Source organism: Lutjanus erythropterus, chromosome 12, assembly GCF_056507025.1.
Source record: "Lutjanus erythropterus isolate fLutEry1 chromosome 12, fLutEry1.hap2, whole genome shotgun sequence".
Classification (NCBI taxonomy): domain Eukaryota; kingdom Metazoa; phylum Chordata; class Actinopteri; order Lutjaniformes; family Lutjanidae; genus Lutjanus; species Lutjanus erythropterus.
The window spans coordinates 14,436,824-14,457,423 of NC_139328.1; the positions used below are offsets into that span (position 1 = coordinate 14,436,824).

The 20,600-nt window shown below is 38.0% G+C and overlaps 1 protein-coding gene across 3 annotated transcripts; it reads left to right on the forward strand.

Annotated features, from left to right (window-relative positions):
* The first annotated feature begins 674 nt into the window (after positions 1–674).
* On the forward strand, positions 675–19,533 carry mapre2 (microtubule-associated protein, RP/EB family, member 2). Of its 3 annotated transcripts, none has more exons than XM_084732059.1 (7): positions 675–800; positions 12,821–12,948; positions 13,617–13,762; positions 14,694–14,910; positions 15,169–15,311; positions 17,723–17,881; positions 18,140–19,533. In XM_084732059.1, the coding sequence occupies exons 2-7, from the start codon at positions 12,828–12,830 to the stop codon at positions 18,236–18,238; spliced, it is 885 nt and encodes a 294-aa protein (XP_084588185.1). In that variant the 5' UTR covers positions 675–800; positions 12,821–12,827; the 3' UTR covers positions 18,239–19,533. The 3 variants fall into 3 exon arrangements, with proteins under 3 accessions (XP_084588185.1, XP_084588187.1, XP_084588184.1); XM_084732061.1 differs by lacking the exon at positions 675–800 and adding an exon at positions 1,014–1,037; XM_084732058.1 differs by lacking the exon at positions 675–800 and adding an exon at positions 8,297–8,581.
* Positions 19,534–20,600: the final 1,067 nt, after the last annotated feature.

Genomic DNA, 20,600 nt, shown 5'->3' on the forward strand with positions numbered 1-20,600 from the left:
TAGATTTGTCTATGTATTCCTTTATTTATTCCTTTATTTATTTTTTTGCTCTATATTGTGATACTTCGCTAATTTATATGGGGGAAATCATTTAAAATGGTGATTGATTGAGATCAATGTTATTGGTTATTATTTCAGGATTTTTTTTTATCCATTTATTAATAACATGGCAGTATATAGGTGACGGTATATAGATAGAATAATAACAAAGGATATGTTACATTAGACAGAAATATTTATATACAGATGTTAAATGTATTGATAGCCTTTTAGTTGCTCCAATTAAATATTTTGCGCAACATCTTACAGTAAAACAACAACATAAGATTTTTAGTGCTTAATGTAGCATTTTGAATGAAAAATGTGCTAATATCATTATCAGATCGTTTGTAAACAAATATTTGTCTTCTTTTCTTGCGTATTAAATGAAATCAGATACCACATTTCACCCATAATTATAAATTGAATATAATAATATATTATAAAATCTTTAAAGATATGGGCAATGATTACCGTTTAGCGAAGACTATTGGCATGTCTGAATATGACAAGTGATGTGACAGAACGACAAGACGGAAATCTGTTTGCTGTTCTGAATTATCAACGCACCAACACGTGATTGGTCGAAATCACAACAGCTGTCACCAGCGGACCAATCAGCTGCAACATCGATGATGCATCGTCCAATCAGCTGCTCTCTCTGAGCTCCTGGTGAGAATGGGCGTTTGAGGAGGGTGGGGTGACTCAGCCGGAAAACAGCAAATTTTAACACCTTGTAACCTGCGGATCGGAGTGCACTGGTGAGTCACATTTGCTTTGCTGAACAATTACGGTCTGTAATTTGATTTGAAACGTACAATATGGCGTGCAAATGCATGAACGGGAGCGTACTGACGTGTGTTTCGGCGTTTGGTACGGTGATGTTACCCCGGGTCAGACCATATGCCTGCTGTCACTATTCTGACAAAGTGTTGGCAGTAACAAAATTAGCTTACTGTAACTTGGCGGTTAGCTGAACAACATCCACTATCGTCACTGTAAGTAACTTCTGGCTTTATAAAACACTCTTTCTTCGCTTTGACATTGTTGTTTGACTGTATAACAGCTTGCTTGCTAATCACTTAACTGTCATTTCTAATACGTAGCTGAGTTAGCTTCATTGACGTGATTTGCTGTAGCGTTAGCTAGCGTTCTTTAAAAATCTCATAAAAATGAGCAAAACTGTCTCTTATTTCCTTCCATCAGCAACGACCACTAGATTTGTTACTGAGCAGTGCGGTGTACCGGGGACAGACGATAAGAAGAGGGGGGTGATCATGGACCTATTTGGTCTCTAGTCTTTGGTGCAAAATTTGCATGTTAAATAGCAAGTGAAAACTTTTCTGTCCACACGTGTTGTATCTAAAGTTATGGCTGAAAAGATACTCATGTAAGATGTGGTCTTGCACATCTTTGGTCCTCCATGTCCTCATTCTGGTCAGGTTTGCCTTCAAAGTGAAAAACCGTCATCTTTTTCAAGAGTATTTTGCAGCCTGAATAATAATCTTTAAATATCTAGCAAACACTTTAGCAAACATTTAAATTTTCTGTTCATCATAACATTCAGTGTAATGGCGACCTCCTTGCTATTTTTTGAATGTGGAGGGCTGGAACTGTTGGGTGGAGCTGCCACCCCTCACCCACCCACTTGATTACCCGGTGCAAGAGAAAGCTTGGTGAGATATGAATGGAGACAGCAAGCTCAGCGCTGCCTTTCCTCTAATGGAATTGAGCCTGTGATTCATTGAAGTAACATCAAGTATTAACAGAGAAAGTAAAGCACCATCCTTAGGCTGTGCATTGCCAACATGTTACCCACTCTCACAAAAGTGAAAGCAAGCAACATGAACATATAAGCTAAACAAAGCAGCTAGGTTACAGCTACCGCTCAGCACTCAGCACTTCTCCTTTGCCAAAATAATCCATCTACCTGACAGATGTGGTATATAGAGATACTTTAACTCTTCACAATTAAAGGCTGCTCTAATGTGCAGTTTTACCACACAACACAATGCCACAAATTTTGACTGAGCATGCAGTTGGCATGCTGAGTACAGAAATGTCCGCCAGAGCTGTTGCCCTTGAACTGAATGTTTATTTCTGTACAATAAGCTATCATTTCCAAAAATCTGGCTGTACATCCAACTGCCCATGTGTAACCATTCCAGCCAGGGATCTCTGCATCCAGTTTTTTCACCTGTAAGATCATCTGAGACCAACCACCCGTATTTACTGCCCATTGGTGTGGGTGGGGTTATGGTATGTGCAGGCATAAGCAATGAACAACGAACACAGCTGCATTTTATTGATGGCAATTTGAATGCACAGAAATTTGTGGCAAGATCCCGAGGCCCATTGTTGTGCCATTTATCTGCTGCTATCGCCTCGTGTTGCAGCATGACAATGCACAGCCCCATGTTATAAGGATCTGTACACAGTTCCTGGAAGCTGAAAACATCCCAGTTATTGCGTGGCCTGCATACTCACCAGTCATGTCACTCACTGAGTATGTTGGGGATGTACTAGGTTGACATGCACAACAGTATGTTCCAGTAGACTTTTCTCACAGCAGCCATATTGATTGAAATATTAGGATAAAAACAGATGTTATCAGTGACATTAATTAGGGTCCTGTTCTATTTCATGTAGCAGAAAACTTTCACAAACAGCAGCACTGACTGACTCTGTTTGATCTGAATGGAACAGAACCTTAATTAGTATCATTGCTAATACCTGTGGTTCACTCTAATATTTCATGTTTAAATGGCTGCGGTAAAAAAAAAGGTCTATTGTTGCCCTTTATTTTGACCAGCCCAAGGCACACATGGAAAATCTTGGCAAAGAAGAGGTGCTCACTAACATGGATTGAACAAATTTATGAAAAAAAATGAGAGAAATAAATCTTAATTGTGCACAGAGAAAATTCTTAGCTCTTGTACTTCAAGTCATAAATAATGGCAGCAAAAACAAATGTTGCTTATATATTTTTGTTGAGTGAACTGAGGTCACTGTTTCCAGAAATTACTGAACTCAACTTGACACAACAGTTTGGCTGATATTTTTTTTCCTACCTCATTAGCATGGTGTTAAAAAAAAAAGAAAAAAAAGCAGCACCCCCATTCGTCTCAGATGTGGGGGTTGTCCTGCAAAAAAGTTGAAACTGACTCAACTTTTGCTGCAACACAGTGCAACACCATGTGGAAAGTCACTGCACAGAGCAACTAATTATGTGTTCTGGTTGATTACTTTTCACAGTTGTAAAATCCTCCCTCAGTATTATGAGCAGTTGCATTGTGGCATCTAATATGCCTTAATATGAATCTTGATGACATCAAACTACAACACTGTGCTGTTTTTGGTTCGATAAGCCTGATAATACTGTGTATTGACAGACAGCCACTTCAGGAGATGCTGAAACTTTGCAAACTTTTCCAAGATAACTGCAGATATGTCTTTGATTTTTTTTTTTTTTGGACATTTGTTAAGGGCACCAAGGAGGACCACCCTTCAACAGGTGAAACTGTAAGGAAGAACGGGCCCAAAGGTCACCCGTCTCTCATTTACAGGACATGCATGCTTCACCTCTATGGTGAGACTTGAAGGCCTGTCAGACTGGGATGTGGCAAGTTCATTGCAGTGACAGCCTGGCGATAGCTTTGCCACCCAAGTGGCACAGAATGGCGGGCGCAGTTGCCGCCCATGTGAACAAGCACATATTGTTGTTTCCAGTTTTCCTGCTTCCCTTGAACTTTGACCATGTCACACTCTGGCTGCTTGCCACCATATACAAAGCAGACCTCTGTGCTCACTGTTGTGTAATTGTGATGAGACCAATACGCTGCTGTTGTCACTTTACAGTCTGACAGGGCCTTTAGCATTACTTTATTAGAAATGCAACTTTGCATGCTTTTTGTTCTTAGTGGAGACATTTCCAGTGTCTGCAGATGGGTCATTTAATGAGATTAGCACTTGGTTATATCTTGTGCTTGGGTCTGCAGGAATTTGTGTAAAGACTAGAGAGTATTTGTGATGCAGCAGAGGCAGGAGATCTTAAGTATTTCTCTTTTCAGAGTAACCACACAAGAAATGAATATCCTGCATTCATGTCACTGCCTTGATTTATTTCTAATATTTTTTTTTTCACTCTAACACTTAAAAGAGTAGCTTTAGGCTAATGCACATTTCAGTAAGAGGCTGGATTATTGCAGTAAAATGTGGAATCTAAGGCACATACATCCGCTTTGCTGACATGTGACTTTTAAAGGCAACAGTGTGATTAGTTTAAGCTGAAGGCATGAAAGGGGTGATGTAAATTATGGCCACAATTTCACGGCAAAACACTTTTGGAATTTGGAACATGTTGTTATGTCTTCAAAGTAAAGTACTGGAAATCCTGTATTGTTTAACATGAGGCAGTCTCATCTAGCTGTGGCGATATATACAGAGTATGAAAATCCTGTTGAATTAGACTAAATGTAGTGAAAATTGGATGAAGTGGTACAACAAGACAAAACTCAAAATTGAGATCACTATTTTTTGGTAAAATTAAGCAGACTTAACTTTTTGGAATTATTTTTATTTTTGTCAGATTAATCAGACATGAGTTTAAAGGAGTCTGTCTATAGGTACTGTGTAAATGTTCCATGTGAGGAAAAACTAACCTCAACTTTGGCCTGATGGTGGCACTAGAGGAACTGATTTGAATGAGCACACAGATGGTGACTAACAGTTGTGTGGCATCCCTTATCCAATTGTAACAGTATTGATGGATAGCTCAATATATTACTTGCCATTTTGACAGGAAAAGTAACTGCTGGTGTTGCAGCTTCTGTGAAAGATTTACACTGGAGGATTGAATTTCTGTTGATAAGTATTTTAAAGGTTTCTTAAAGATGCTTCCTCTCCCTAGCTGTGGTAGGGCTTCAATTCACATTGCAATGAATTATGATTACATTAAAGAAAACTATATATACAACTATACATGACACACATATCCGACATCCTGATGTGATAACTATGTGCTACTTGCAACTGATTGATTTGTAGACAGGTGTGCGTCTGACAGTGGTGTTATGTCAGTTCAGTTCAATTTCACTCTCTTTCATTCTCTTGGAAAATAATTGAAAAGTGTCAGAAATTTTGTGAGTTTTTTTTTCCAACTGACTCTGTATAAATGTCAGTTAAACATTTGGTCTCCTCCTCTACATATGTGCTACCTCAATTCATTTTGTTTTGTTGCATTGTTTTTCCTTTTTCCAGTTCTGACAATAGACTGACAAAAAATCTTGTAATTGTAAGAGTTTTTGCACTAGAGACAAACAAACAAACCATGTTTTAATCTGATCCAGACTGTGTCTACCTCTTTTGGTTGGACTGTGTAGACCGTGTCTGGAGGAGATTTCACACCTGCAATTTTGGTTTGGATCAAACTAGATCAAACTTGGATCAAAAGTCCAAATGAAGAAGGTGTGAAAGCACTCTAACAAAACCTTTTGCCTTGTGATCCAGCTGACGTTAACAAGACTACTTGTTAGACTAATCATGACCCAGTAAACTGTCAACAACACGAAAAAAGTTCAAGCATTATCTTAAAATGTGAGCTGACCTTTGGACTGATGGTGGTGCGAAATGGATTGTTGTATTGATCTCAAAAGCTCTTTGACTGTCTGTGGTCTGTGTTTAAATTCACATAAAAAACTTAAAGGAGTAACATAAGAAATAATGTGACCCTTTACATAAAGAGTATATTTCTGGCAATAAAAATGATAATAATAATAATAATAATAATAATAATAATAATAATAATAATAATAATAACAGCAGGAAAAAATCAAGGCAGTAGAACAACTTCACAGACTCATAGAAATGCTTGGCCTCTGCCCTGAGGCCTTCACTGTCAGGACATCAGGGTCCTGACGGTAAAGCAAAACTACATTAGTAGAGTTAGAGGCCGTATGAATGGCTGAGCATACTACTTGCATAAAATTCCTGCATAAAACATCATAGCTGTGTTGTATTGGCTCATGGTGTGTTGTAGTGCTGTTATAGAGCTATGCCATTTTTCCATCATGCTTATAAAATACTGTAACCTGCTGGTTCACCTACAGTAGCTTCTCATCATTGATTACTAACCATGTTCATAAAGGTTGGACTGAATAAGCATCGTACAGATATTTTGATATTAGGGCTGCGGGGTGCAAGATTAACTTTTTTGTCCACTGGCAAAATGGCAACTCAATAGATCATGATTGTTTGGTTTTTCTGGCTGATTAGTGAAGCAAATCTACCAGCCACTTGCATATTTTCAAATTTATCATCATATTTTTCCAGCATTTGGCTGGTGCCTGGTGGTAATTTTGTAGGCTTCTTTAGTGATATAAATGATTCACGGGACATTTGGATATATTGTCATTCTCCCTGTTTGACAAATTTTCGTTTCAATACAGCAAAAATAAGTTTTAGTGAGAAGTCACCTTTAAATATAGTACATGACTAAAACATAAAACAGTAGTTTTATCTGACTCATTCAGAGCGGTTGCTCAGCAGAATACACAACAACAAAACAACAACAAAAACAGGGTTTTACAGTCTAAAAACAACAGACGTGGTCACACAAACAGGAGATGGCTTAGCAACCACAGGTCTGCATTGTTCAGATTGTAGACACAACACCATATGTACTGAATTTAGATCCTTGTATCAACCAACCCCTACTGGATATTTGTAAATTCATACACATTTGGCACTAATTGGTTAGTTGAATAATAAATTTGTTGTAGCTTGTTTTTTAAGTATTCTAAACAGGACCTCTAAACAAGCCCTTTTCACTTTGGAAAATGGTGATGGGCATTTTTCACTATTTCATGATATTTTTTCATTAATGTGTAAATAGACAACTTTTTTGCTTTTATTTATTATGAAATAAATGTTAATTGCACCGGCTAATGGCTACAGAATAATGACACCATCCACATTTCCCTTAGCTTTCATGATGAATTTATTAACAAATTCATTCAACTCAGAGGAAACGAAAGAGGATCTGATTTGTGTCTAAGTGTATTCCCCGATCAGACACTGTTTCCTGTTGTGGTGCCCTCTGCGGTTGAAGGGTAGGTTATGATTAGAAGTAGAGTAAGATACAGGAAAAAAAAGGGGAAACAAATTTTGACACATCACCTGTTGTCACATCACATTGTTGTTGGACATAATTTAGTCCATCTTGACAATTTATTTTAGCACATATTTTTTATATTTCCCAGTATAACATTATGATGATCAGTTTGAGAATCCTACAGTCGGGTAAAAGTCATCTGCAAGGAAGCCTAGTTGCAGTTGCAGCTGTGCTGGCAGCACAAGGGTAAAACTCTTAAGTGTATCATTTTAAGATGTTTTAAAAAATAATAATCTCTGTTTGAAGTTACAGTTAGGTGTTAGCTCTCCTGTAGGTTTAATCTTTGGGTCAAGGCAAAGATTAGGTTAATAAGCAACTTTGAGGGTTACAGTTTCTCTTGCTTGTGCAGCCTGGCAAAATTCCACATTCCTATAGAATCCCCCCCTAATATTGGCCCCAAAAATCCAGCATCAGTTGGGCTGTATAATCTATCATTAAAAATCCAGAAAACCATAAGATAATCACATTTGATAGGCTCAAAGTGAAAATGTGCTTAAAAATGACAACACAATTAAGAATGATCAGAATTGTTATGAAGTCACTGTCAGTTGACTAATCAATTAAGCAATTGATTGTTGTGGCTCTAGTGGCATTTAAGTGACTGTACATTTGAAGCAGATGAATTGATGTGCTTTTATTGCAATATTTTAATTGACTCATATGGTTAGTAATCAAATATTTTAGTACACTCACTCATGCCATTTGTTGCCATCATCATCACTTGTATCTGTTTGTTAGGATCTGCCTGCTTTTTTTCTTTGTTCTTTTCACCCACCTCTGTTGGGTGTTACAGTGCCAAGAAACGATCATGGAAAGATTTGAAGGTGAAACTGGGTGTGCTGCATTTTCCTTTTAATCAAATCCATACTTTCCAGTTGATTGGGTTGATTATCTCTGAGCACTTGATGAGTGGCCTCGCTGTCACTCAGTTGATCTGCATCTCAAAAGTGAGAAGCATCAAGCATTGATTTGACCAGTAATGATGATGCCTTTTAGCACATGAAAGTGATCAATGTAATTTGGTGTGCTGACTGAAATAGCCCACCATAAGGAACAGGCAGCCAGCCCCATCAGTCACGTGGTCAAGGGTGCAGCAACGTCATTAGGGCAGAGATTTGTGAAGAATAAGCAGACAGAGGGAAGGAGCCCCGGAGGTGCGGCACTTTCTTAGCGTTTTGCATCGTTCCTCTTGTCTTTTTTCCCGGCCAGAGAGAGAACAGAGTATCTGTTCAACATTTTAGAGACCCAAATGCCCGGTCCCACCCAAGCCCTTTCCCCAAATGGAGAGAATAACAACGACATCGTCCAGGACAACGGATCCAACATCATTCCGTACAGGAAAAATACAGTGCGGGGAGAGCGCGCCTACAGGTAAATGTGTGTAACGTCGCATTTGCTTCCATGTAAGAGGAAAAAAATTATGAAAAGACTGCAGACAGAAACCTGCATTCTGGCCTCCTCCTCCTCCTCCTCTTCGTCGTGTGTTGGGTTTTGCTTTGCAGCCATCCACTCTCTTTTCTCCCTGTTGTCTCTCCTGTCATGTTAGCTCTCTGTATGTGTGGCGTAAATCGCTCCCAAGTTAGCTTAAACGCTTCTTCTGCTGGTATATTTCACTCCCAAATCATGGCTGGCACCAGAATAAATGTTGTCAAATGTTTTGGCGTGCAGCGGCAACAGAAATTTAGGAGGAGTGGATCGAAAAGGTCCAGCTTGTCAAATGACAGGCAGACAACCGCCCCTGCTGCTGCTGCTAGAATATTCCCATCGTGACATGACACTTCGCAGCTACCCAGTAATCCCTAATATCAACATATATGTGTGTTTAGGGTGTTGTTTTCATGTGTGAAACCTGTCAATAGCTGCTACACAAGTCTGCTTCCACTGAGTTTGAATTGAGGCAGCAGCCCAGCCCTGGTAGCGGCTGCCTGGCTATCCGTGCCCGGCTGGCTAACAAAGCATGCTAGCTGCAGTAGCTCATACATCCGCTTTGTTGACATGAGATCGGCTGGCCCAGTTTCCTTCCTGCCTTCATTCCCAGAGAATCAGTCAGCCTGCACTGCTGTGATAGCCCAACTTTAATGCTGAAGGGTTATTATTATCCTACCCTGGTGTCTTCGGTTAGTCGATAGTGATGATGATGATTTAGCATGAATGAATAGCATGAGTCGCAGTCAAAAGCCAATAGGGAGTCTTTTTTTAATGCAGCTGTCCGACTGGTCTCTTATCAGTGAATAAGCTGAAATGGTTATGATACAGTCTACAGAAAAAGTCTGAAGAAAAATTGAAGAGGACTTGATCAACATATGTCATCAAAATTATCTGGTACTACTATATTATATGTGCTAATACATATGGAGGCACAATAAATATTGGGACGATGAATGATTGTCTGATAATTGGAAAATTGTATTATATTTATTAAACTGATAATGAAATTATAGCTGATAACACATGTCATGTACATCTTGGAGTCCTCCATCAGTTTATTCTGAAATAATGATGTGCTCACAATATAGTATCGTGCTCATTACATGGCTCCTTACCAAAAAAATAATAAACTGACACAAAATATTGATTCAAAATGATTTCTCTGATTTAAAAATGATTTTATTGCTCCTCCAAATCTATGGTTAGAACTGTGTGCATAGCAACGGTATGCATGAATCAAATATTTAACAAGGATGTGCAATAAATAATCATATGTGATTTAACAAGATTATGTCAAAATATTTAATTAGAATTTTTAGGCAATTTTTTTTCATAAAAGCCAAAGTATGTTTGTGAAGTTTTTTGATGTACTATAACATGGAAGATTCATAACTAGACACATGAGTTAGATTTGATCTTTTAAGAGGTATGGAATATTAAGTCATCCATCGTTGATCACTACATCTGAGCCTTTGTTACCGTCAGGTGTGCACAAAGTACAGGTTATATAGGTTAGCGGTTACCTTATCGGTACAGGCAGGTAATTGTCGATAATTGGTATTGGCTGAAAAAATCTCTATCATGCAACCCTACTAATATTGACACCCTACAGTGTAATTATCAGTTACTGTTCTGAACTACTTTCACAAACTTCCCCCTTTTTTAGCATTGCACTTTAAAAGGAAGATGCATACATGTTGACGGGCAAAGTGAAAACAAGGTGTTGTGTTTGTAGACCTGATAAATAGTTACATTTTCTCAGCATGATCAATTGAATTTATTTAATAATATTTGTTGAAAATGTGTTGACTTGGGTAGGCTTAAATACAATTAAATATAATTGGCCTGGCTGTAAAGTGAAACCCAGTGTATGGGGAAAGGTGGCCAATGCCACGATGTGGCCCTTTTCAATGCTTCTGTTACTAAGCATTAAGAAATGGAATTGTATGCATAGCTCATTGTGTTGTGGTCATGCTGTGTAAATGTTTAATCTGTTGCTATAGAATCAAAGTTTTAGCTCTCTGATGCATTGTTTTGGCACTTGACATGCTTTTGGTACTGTAGGCCTCAATATCCTTAGCACAAGTGGGGCAGGTGCCCTGGGGCCCAAGCAGGTAAAACTGCAACATCTTTCTCATCCAGCTTTGCTGCAGCTTCTGTTTACCATGCAGGTAAAATCAAATTAAAGCATCCTGGGCACGAATTCAAAGAGGGCCCACAAGGCCTGCTGAGACCACAATATTAATATAACAGTAGTGTATTATAGGTGTGTTACCACCATACTCTGTATATTCTGTACTCCCTAAGTTAAGGCACTTGTGATCCAAAGTGTAGAGATACTTTAGTTAAATCTGTTTTGAAGACTAAATGTACTGAGAATGTTTTAAAAGACCTGCATTTGAAGTTAGCAACACAAACCTACTGACACATTTGTCACCACCATGTACTGTAGCGATAATTGTTGAGGTCATTATTGTATCTTTAAAGCATGCTTTAATACCATATGGCCTACAGCTGTAAGCATTAGTTATTAGTTGATCGACAGAAAAAAATTTTTATCTGCTATTAGTAACTTTGATTAATCTTTTTAATGAACGAATGCCTGAATTCTCTGATTCAGGTTTTCGAATGTGAATATTTGCTTTACTAAGCGAATATCTTTGGGTTTTTGACTGTTGGTCAGAGAAAACAAGGCATTTGAAGATGTCAGAAAGTCAGAAAATAATCGGCAGACCAATCCATAACGTATATAAGATGTTGCATCCCTACAGATTTTAAATTCATAGAGTAATTACCGAGATGATGTTGTATACTGAGATAGTTATGGCCACTATAAAATGTTCTTGCTGGTACATGCCTAATTCAGTCTGTAAGTCTACCCTTACCTTTTTCAAAATGAAATTGTTGTTATTGGAGCCTTGACGACTTGAAGAAGATGGAGTACATTCACTGTGAGTATAGAGTGGACAGTAGTGCTGGTGACATACAGCAGTGAGGGGTCGGTTGTTGTTAGAGGCAATTCGTGCATTTTTGTGCTTCTTTTTCTGGGTCAGTCTGGCCATGTGGATAAATGCTAAAGATCACATCATGATCTGAGTGATTAGGGCTGCACAGAAAGTCATCTTGTTTTTTTTATTATTATTTTTATTATTACATTTGAAGCCTATTGTTGTTTCGAACTAAGCTTTGAATGTCTTTAGTCATATTTGTGACAATTACAACAATATCCCTGGACAGAATCCTCAATTTGAATGAAGTGATTCATCTGATTAAAGAGTTACCTTTTTATTAAATTAACTTTCTTTAATGAACATGTACTTGTAGGTTTTGTCAACATAAATGTAATTTATGGTGCTGTTAGATTGCTGATAGACCGTCCTGGTAATGTTAACAGGTACGTGCCTCTGCCTTTGTGCGAGGCAAGTGTGAGAGCAAACAGTTTTGAACATATTGTCTTTGAAAGGCCACACACTAATATATATAGACTGAAATAGAATATGTCATGAGCTAAGCATGTTGTGAATTTTGGAAATGATGATTATATTTATCTTTTTTTTTTTTTTTTTCAATATATTTTGACGCTTGGACACTCATGACTTATTGGAGATGTTTGGATCACACAAGTTGGAAACAATTCGAGGCAGCTACCACTGGCATTTATGTCTACATATAGTCTAATACTAATATTAGATTAGCCTAATCATTATCTGTAACTGTGCAGAAATCCAGGGTTTAAACAGAATGGATAGACATTGATATGGAATTGAAATGTCAACATTATGACCAAAGCTTCAAACTATTCGTACCACCCTAATCTTGATGCATTGTTGTGGTGGGACTTCCAGAGAAACCTAATGTGTAATTTCTGAATGTAATCTGATCTAATTTGTTGGTCGTCTTAAATAAACGGCACAGCACAATTGGTCTGGTCGAACTCTTCCGATCGTTATTAATTGGTCTTGAGAGGACACAGTATGTGTTCTACTTATCTTTTTAACTCCTCTATGCATTGGCCTATGATTTAATTTATGCAGCAAATAGCTGCTTTATTTGTTGACCACCTTTTGAAATGAATGTATTTGAAAAGTATGTAAAAAAAATAATCTGAGGCTTGAGGAGACAGCACCTTTTATTCTAGATACATTGCTCTTGTTTTTAAGTGTTGTTGTTTTATTGTTGCAGTTGGGGGATGGCGGTCAACGTATATTCTACCTCAATAACCCAGGAGACTATGAGCAGGCATGACATCACTGCCTGGGTTAACGATATTCTCTGCCTAAACTATACAAAAGTGGAGCAGCTCTCCTCAGGTGAGTACAGAATGAAAAACTTCCTCTCTATTTTTTCACCTTCTCCTCTTCCGTCTGTGCCAAAGAAGCTGTTTGAGATGGGAAGCATGTTTTAAAGATTATATCTTCACCTGCAAAGCGCAGGGTTCAGATAATTTCTGTGTAAGCTGGCAGTTAAACCAACCTGTAGAAACATGCTCACCTCTCCCTGGCAGAGTTGTCTATAAATAAATCTGTAGCCACCCGGGTTCTCCTGCCGCGACCAAGTAATCCAATTTCAGTCACTCTCTGCCTACAGAAACACACACCCAGGCCCCCCCCCCCCCCAACACTCCCCTTTCTTAAGGTGTCGGCTACTTGTTTCATGTAGGTTATATCTTCTGAGCTCTTTAGTTGGGTTTACGTGAGTTTTATCTGACAGCTGACCCACTGCCAGGTTGAGACTGTGCCCTCTTGTTCTATTGGATAAAGGTCTAAGTTAATATTAGCAATGTTACCAAGAATGTGCATTAATAGTTTTCTTTTTAAGGAAACACGGGCAATGATCTGGACATAGAAACAACTCCCAGGATTTTTTCCTTTTGTTCCAGTAGAGTTTTGTCAGGCGAAGGCAAACTTGATAAACCCTAGCCTGTATTTTTATTGTAGTGTCCTAATTTTACTCAGCTAACATTTCATTATGTCTTTAGGAGCTGCCTATTGCCAGTTCATGGATCTGCTCTTCCCTGGCTGCATCAGTCTTAAAAAGGTCAAGTTTCAAGCTAAGCTGGAGCACGAGTACATTCACAATTTCAAACTGTTGCAGGCATCCTTCAAAAGGATGAATGTGGACAAGGTGAGTTTGCTTAACTGTACTTTAGTCTTGTTCAGGGTATCTGCAATAGGGTTGGGTCAAGTGTTTAAATTTTCTAACCAGACCCCATCACCTTTGATGGATTGTGAAAGATGAAATCTCTTTAAAGATTATTAATAAATGCAGAAAAGTCAAAAACCATATCTTTATAACGCAGTTCTTGACATTATGATCACATGTTACAATTTTATAAGACCGGGCTGTACATTCCTTGCAGATGGTGAAATGTAACAGACATAAAGGTGCATCGTGTCTGTATTCTAAGTGAGAATACTTTGGTTTTTGGTTTTGTTAAGGATGACTGATCATCAGCAACTACAGGTGAATACAGTCCGACTGGTACCCCCTGGCTTAAAGGACCAGTGTGTAGGATTTAGTTGCATCTAGTGGTGAGCGTTCACATTGCAGACACCACCTACGTCCAATAACTAAACAGAATAAACACATAAAATGTCAAGAAAGGAAATACTCTAATACCTATGTATCTTATGAAACAAAAAAATACAACTAAACACCTTCTGAATCTAAGTTTCTTTCTTTTAATGAAGTCATCATAAAACACACTTCACTCAAACTCAACAGAAATAAAAATAGTGTTAAAACTCCATCCAGAACCATCTTGGCTAGTCTGTCCACTGTTCCAGTAATCATCAGCTCTGTCTTAAAACTGTTTTCCTCCTCTCATTCCTCAGCTCAGTGAGTGTGTTCTGTGCAACTGAATGATATATTATTAAATTAGCAAAATAAAATTACAAAAATCACTATGGACTAAGCCAATCACTGAAAGCCAATATATTCTTCCAATCGCCCAACCCTAATCTGTGGTTACATTTTCGTTTCACACTGTATGTGCTTTGAGGAAACTGCATTAATTTATATTCTGATTCTCTTTTCCTCTGCCTCTTTGATTCAGATTATTCCTGTGGAGAAGCTGGTCAAAGGCAGATTTCAGGACAATCTTGATTTCATCCAGTGGTTTAAAAAATTCTTTGATGCCAATTATGATGGTAAAGAGTACGACCCAGTGGCAGCCAGACAGGGTCAGGATGCTATTCCCCCACCTGACCCTGGTGAGCAGATCTTCAACCTGCCAAAGAAGTCCCACCATGCAGCCAGCTCTCCCACTGCAGGTACACTCCATCTGTTAGTTATATTAGTTGCAAACCTTTATTTTGCTATCAGATCTATGTGAAATGTACCTGGCCCATGGTACCTGCTGAGACCTGGGAACATTAAGTTTCAGATGAACAACTCTTGTGATTAATATCTTGTAAACATTCAATCTCAGAACACAGAGAACTTGTGTAATTTCCCACGAGAGAGTAACTGAGTCACTATTAGGTTATTAGTCATCCATTCCTGAATAATAAATCTTTTGTCTGCCGTAGGAGCATCAAGGTCGAGCTCAACGACTCCCAAGTCCTCGACACCAACATCTAGACCCTCGTCAGCCAAAAAGATCCCTGTACCATCGACTCCTGCCAAAGGAGAGAAGGAACTGGAAGCACAGGTCACACATCTTACTGAGCAGGTATGTTTATTCATGAAGAGCCCTATTCTGACAGTTGGATGTCAAATTTTACTATCATTCTGAAACCGACAATCAACAATCAGGTTTTCTTCACGTTGTTCACATTCCTACTTCCAGCATTTCAATTGCGGTTTAATCAGCCAATTATTTTTTCAATTAATTGTTTTATCTTTAAAATGTCTTGAAATGGTAAAAAGGGGCTATTATAGCATCTTTGAACCCAAGGTGGCGATCACTTGCTTAATCCAACAAACTGCTTAAAACAGGAAAGAATTCAGTTCAACATCATGTAAGACAAACAAATGTTGCAAATTCTCACATTTGAGAATCTTGAAGCAGGTTTTGTTCTTTTTGTGTGTAATTTTGCTTGAAAAATAAATTAATCAGCTGATGGTTTCAGCTCTTGATGGCAGTGATAGAGGAAACTAAATTAGGGATAACATTTTTGAACACCTCCACTTCCTGTTGTTTTGACACTTCCTTCAAATTGCTCATTCTGATTCACAGAACAAAATATGTAAAAGCAACATTAAGCTCAAATAAAATTACAACACTGTTGGAGTTCCACATTTTATGCTTACAGCCACAATCTTATCGCTTTATAGTTCCCAGAGAAATGATACAAATAATGAAATCACTGGTGGATAAATGTAATTTTTCCCCATTTTTGTTCACATTTGTCACATTGTCTTTCTTTCTTTATTTACTAGTAATTTCTTTCTCTCTAGCAGCCAGTAAAACCTTAAACAAGTATTTATCTTCTTGTTGTTCGATTTCCTGTGCCAGATTACCGGGTTGCAACACTGTACAACTTCTGGGTATTTCATATCCAAGAGTCTCTTTCAGGACATCGCAAACCATATCCCAGTATAGCTCAATCCTTCGGGCACCTTCAAAATAAGTGTTGTGTGCATACATTCAGTTTTCTGCAGCCAGTTTGTTAATCTTTTATACCAATGCTCTGCTTCTGCTTTTTAAACTGCCTCTTCACCATAACAACTGGCTTGACCCACATACAACAGAAAATGGTACAGTTTGGGTTTGTTGACAGGATTAATGATGTGTTGTCTGATCTTGATCTAATTCAGTATACTGTATATCCACATTAAAAGCTTACACACAGAGCCTCTCCATACTTGGCATCTTTGAAGCACCACACCAGATCATCATCAGCACAGCTGGTGCAGAGGAAGTCAACAACCAACAACCATTAACTAATTGTTTAACTGTTTGCTGTTTTCTGTGACTGTGACTGAAATTTAAACAGTGTCAGAAATGGAATGTAAATATACCACATGACTGTCAGAAATGGTGCATTGGCACTAACTTTGCTCAATGATAAAGTCATGTTGATGGCTTCAGAAAAATGTTTGTATTCTAAAGAGACCTCATTCCAATTCAGAAAGAAAGACTGAAACTTTGTCAAAGCAGTTTTGCAAAAAAAGACTGGTGGAAAAGAAAGATGTAGAATCAATTGTAGACTAGTCCACACAGATAAAGGCTGTAATTGCTGCCAAATGTAAAAAATATTCATTTGAAGGGGGCAAATAATATTTTTATTTATTGTACATTTCATATTTGCAATGAATTTAGGCCTGCTTTTAAAGGTCAAAATATATAGAAAGATATGCTTAAGAAAAATGTAAAGTGCAGACACTGCTGTTAAAAATATAGAGCTGCACATGTATGGTTCAGGAAAATAAAAGCTGTAGGTGTATATTGTAGTTGTTGTGCAATCCAACAAGTTTCTGCAAATCATCCAGTCATTCTGGCTGTATTAATTTGGTTGGGTACACATCAGATCCAGGTCAAGGACAAAACTAAGGCTTTGTTCAGACTGCAGGCAAACCAGATTTGTTACATCGTGAAGACAGACTATCTGCACTGTTGCCTGCAAGTGATCAGATTTGATTTGTGTGTGTGCATGGGTTGCTATGGTAACGATGTAGGTGTCAGTAACTACGTGATGCAGCTTTCCAGAGAAATTGAGATCCAACATCTCATCCGCTAAACAGTACCTCTAATCTAGTCACTGTGCAGAACTCCACCTGCAGGGTTCGTACGGGTGCTGGAAATTTTTTGAATTTGAATTTCAGTGTAGTGTTTTCAAGGTTTGCAAGGTACTTGGATTTTGAATACAGAGCTTGAAACTGCTTGAAATTGTAAATGCAAAACAGTCCTAAAATTTGTTGACAAATGACAAAACAAATCAAAGGATTATCTAACCAATGATTAGATAAAGATTGACTTCTAGGCCATAAAATAATCAATTAAGCATCTTACTTCCCTAGTTACATGTGATTTGTGCACTTCAGGCTACTTGATCAGTTAAACAGTTGTCTGTACCCAAAGTACATATTGTTTTGTGTGTTCTGATGCTACAAATTATCTTGTGGGTTTTGTTTTTGAAGGTGAATACATTAAAATTGGCACTGGAAGGAGTGGAGAAGGAGCGGGACTACTACTTCAGCAAGCTGCGAGAGGTGGAGCTGCTGTGCCAGGAACAGGGTGAAGAAAACGCCCCATTTGTCGATCGGCTAATGGAGGTCCTGTACGCCTCAGACGAACAGGTCAGCGTGTGACCCCACATTGATCTGAAGTAGAAAATAGGACAGTTTGAGGCTGTTGTTTTGCCCTGACCTAGTTCATTTTTGCAGCACTGACACCAGTAAAATGTGCTGGTGCCATTTTTTCCTGGTGGTAAAGTCATGTGGAAGTTATTGTGTGGTTAAAACAGATAAAAACTCTTTGTGTGTGATCACATGTGTTTGCCTTGCAGCATACTTCGGTGGCACTAGCACTGAGCTTGTTTATGCCCTCTTTTCTAGGAGGGAGCGGAGCTGGCTGAGGGTGACGGACAGGAAGTGGAACAGCAAGCCCATGAGGAGGCAGCAGATGATCAGCAGGAGGAGCAGGATGAATACTGACTGCCATCACCCCTCACCGCAGTCACACCCTCCTTCTTTTTAATATGTGAGAACTGTTAAAGGATTTTAATTTTTCCTCATGGTTTTATTTTTTTGTCCTCTCCGAGACTGAGCACATGAAGCAACCTCCTGAATAGAAGCACCATCACAGTTTTTATTTTTTGTATCCCTCTGCTCACTGTTCGATGTTTTTCGTGACTTTTTGGTGAACTGCTGTGGCAGACGAGCTCAGACCATCACAGAAGTTTTCCGAGGACTGTGTGGGTGGAAAAGTCGATTCAAAGCCTACAGTAGATGTGATAAAATGCTGAAGTTTAGACAGGTAGCTGTTATCTGTCGGTGCAAGTGTTAACTTCCCAGCTTCTGTCCTTTTTTTTTCCACTTTATTTTGTTTTTATTTTACATATCGACAATATTAATCACAAGAATGCAATAAGCAAAGCCCTGAAAGGGCTCGTAGTAGCTCTTATTTAACCTCCTTCCATATGTTGCACTGACATTTGACTCTGTACTGGACAATCTGTCCATAGACCCTCACCATATTTATTATTATTGTTATTATTAAGCCTTAGAAATAGTGCAAGATTCTGCATTGCATCCTCATGAAGGAGGACAATACATTCAAGGAATTGTGAATAAAATGTAGTATAATGCCAACGTATGACTGTTTGACATCCTCACAAATTACAAGATAATCAGTGTGCTCAACAATGTGTTATTCACACCATGCAAGGTGGTTTGGTGATATAGTTTACTTGGTATGCCATAATTATAGGGAAGGAAACAACATTATTGTGGACTAGTCTTATTATGAAGCAGCATTTTAAGTTTTAAACCTCAGCTGGAACTTGTGGTCTGTTCAGATTTCAGAAGAGTTTTTTCTTTTTTAAACCACAGGTCTTAGGGAGATGAGTCGGTTCACTGAGTAATTTGCCATGCTATATTCCAGTAAGTACATTGTATACCCTCTCTTAATATTGCATTTACTAATATTGAACTGGGCAGTGCACCATAATGCTTTAGTCATATATTATTGTGTAAATGAAAAGGAATGTAAACATGTACTGTCAATAATTAATGAATGGTAAATGTTTTTTTTCATGTCCCACTCATTATGCATTCCCCAAAAAACGTGTTGCATGTTTGCATTTTATTTGTGAATAACTTGACCTGCTTTTTACATATTTAATAAAAAAACGAGTATGTTAAGTGAGCTTTTTGTATGTTTAACCTGCTATTTGAAAGTTGTTGAGATTCGGATGGATTTGCTGTAATAAAATTGCGTTTTGAGTCCATGGGAGTGTTGTCATGTCACTCCAGTAGCAGCAACTAGACTTGGTCATAGTTAAGTTCTCTGCTGCAACTATCGATAATCAAGTCAAGTCGTTTTTATTTATATAGTACCAACTCATAACAGAAGTTATCTCAGGGCGTTTTTAATATAGAGCAGGTCTCCACTGTACTATTTATAACATTATTTACAGAGACCCAACAGTTCCCACCATGAGAAACCACTTAGTGACAGTAGCAGGGAAACCTCAAGCAGAACCAGGCTCTGGGTTTGCAACCATCTTCCTTAAATGTTTGGGATGAAAGAGAAAGCGAAAGCAGGAGGAAAGAACATACAGTAACAGAATGCAAGTTCCAGTAATACATGCCTTGCAGGCAGTATTTCGGTAGATTATAATTTTGCTGTACTGCAAGCCATATTTCAGGCAGGACAATAAAGACTGAAGTGAAGTCTTTAATGAATACTTTCATATATATATATATATATATATATGTAGCACTGGTACTTTTGATACTATAATTGATGGATATTGTATCATTGTTAACACATATACCACAGTCTGAAAATACTGCTTTCACTAAGCAAACATACAGAGGTATTATTAAGTACTTTATATACTGCTGGATAGTTAAATCTGTAACAATGTATAATACTTATACCTTGATCATATATTTTAAATGTAAAATTTTAATTTGAAAAGTAATTAATCTCTATTACCACTTGTACATTTACTCAAGTATTTCACTACAGTGTAATTTTCAGGTACTACATGAGTACTTTCATTTTCTGTTGTGTTACTGCAGAGGGAAATATTCACTCCACTGTATACGTTTTACAGCTAGGCTATATCTATTTGCAGATATCGATTTTATACGCAAAATACATGATTATCTTCTAATTTATGATTTGATATCGAAAAACATGCTCAAGATTATTTAAAGTAGTTAGAATCAGCTCCATTTTCAATACCTACAGCTACAAAATACTGCTTAATATGTCAATACGTCAGTAATAATGACCAACAATGTAATGTCCATTACAGTTCTCAAGGCAGTATTGAAATCCTATGTA

Bases quoted from the DNA above. Each gene is read 5' to 3' on its own strand.
- mapre2 (XM_084732058.1), top strand. From the start codon at position 8,460: ATGCCCGGTCCCACCCAAGCCCTTTCCCCAAATGGAGAGAATAACAAC. The intron at 8,582-12,820 runs GTAAATGTGTGT...TTATTGTTGCAG, and splicing joins CGGGGAGAGCGCGCCTACAG to TTGGGGGATGGCGGTCAACG. The intron at 12,949-13,616 runs GTGAGTACAGAA...TTATGTCTTTAG, and splicing joins AGTGGAGCAGCTCTCCTCAG to GAGCTGCCTATTGCCAGTTC.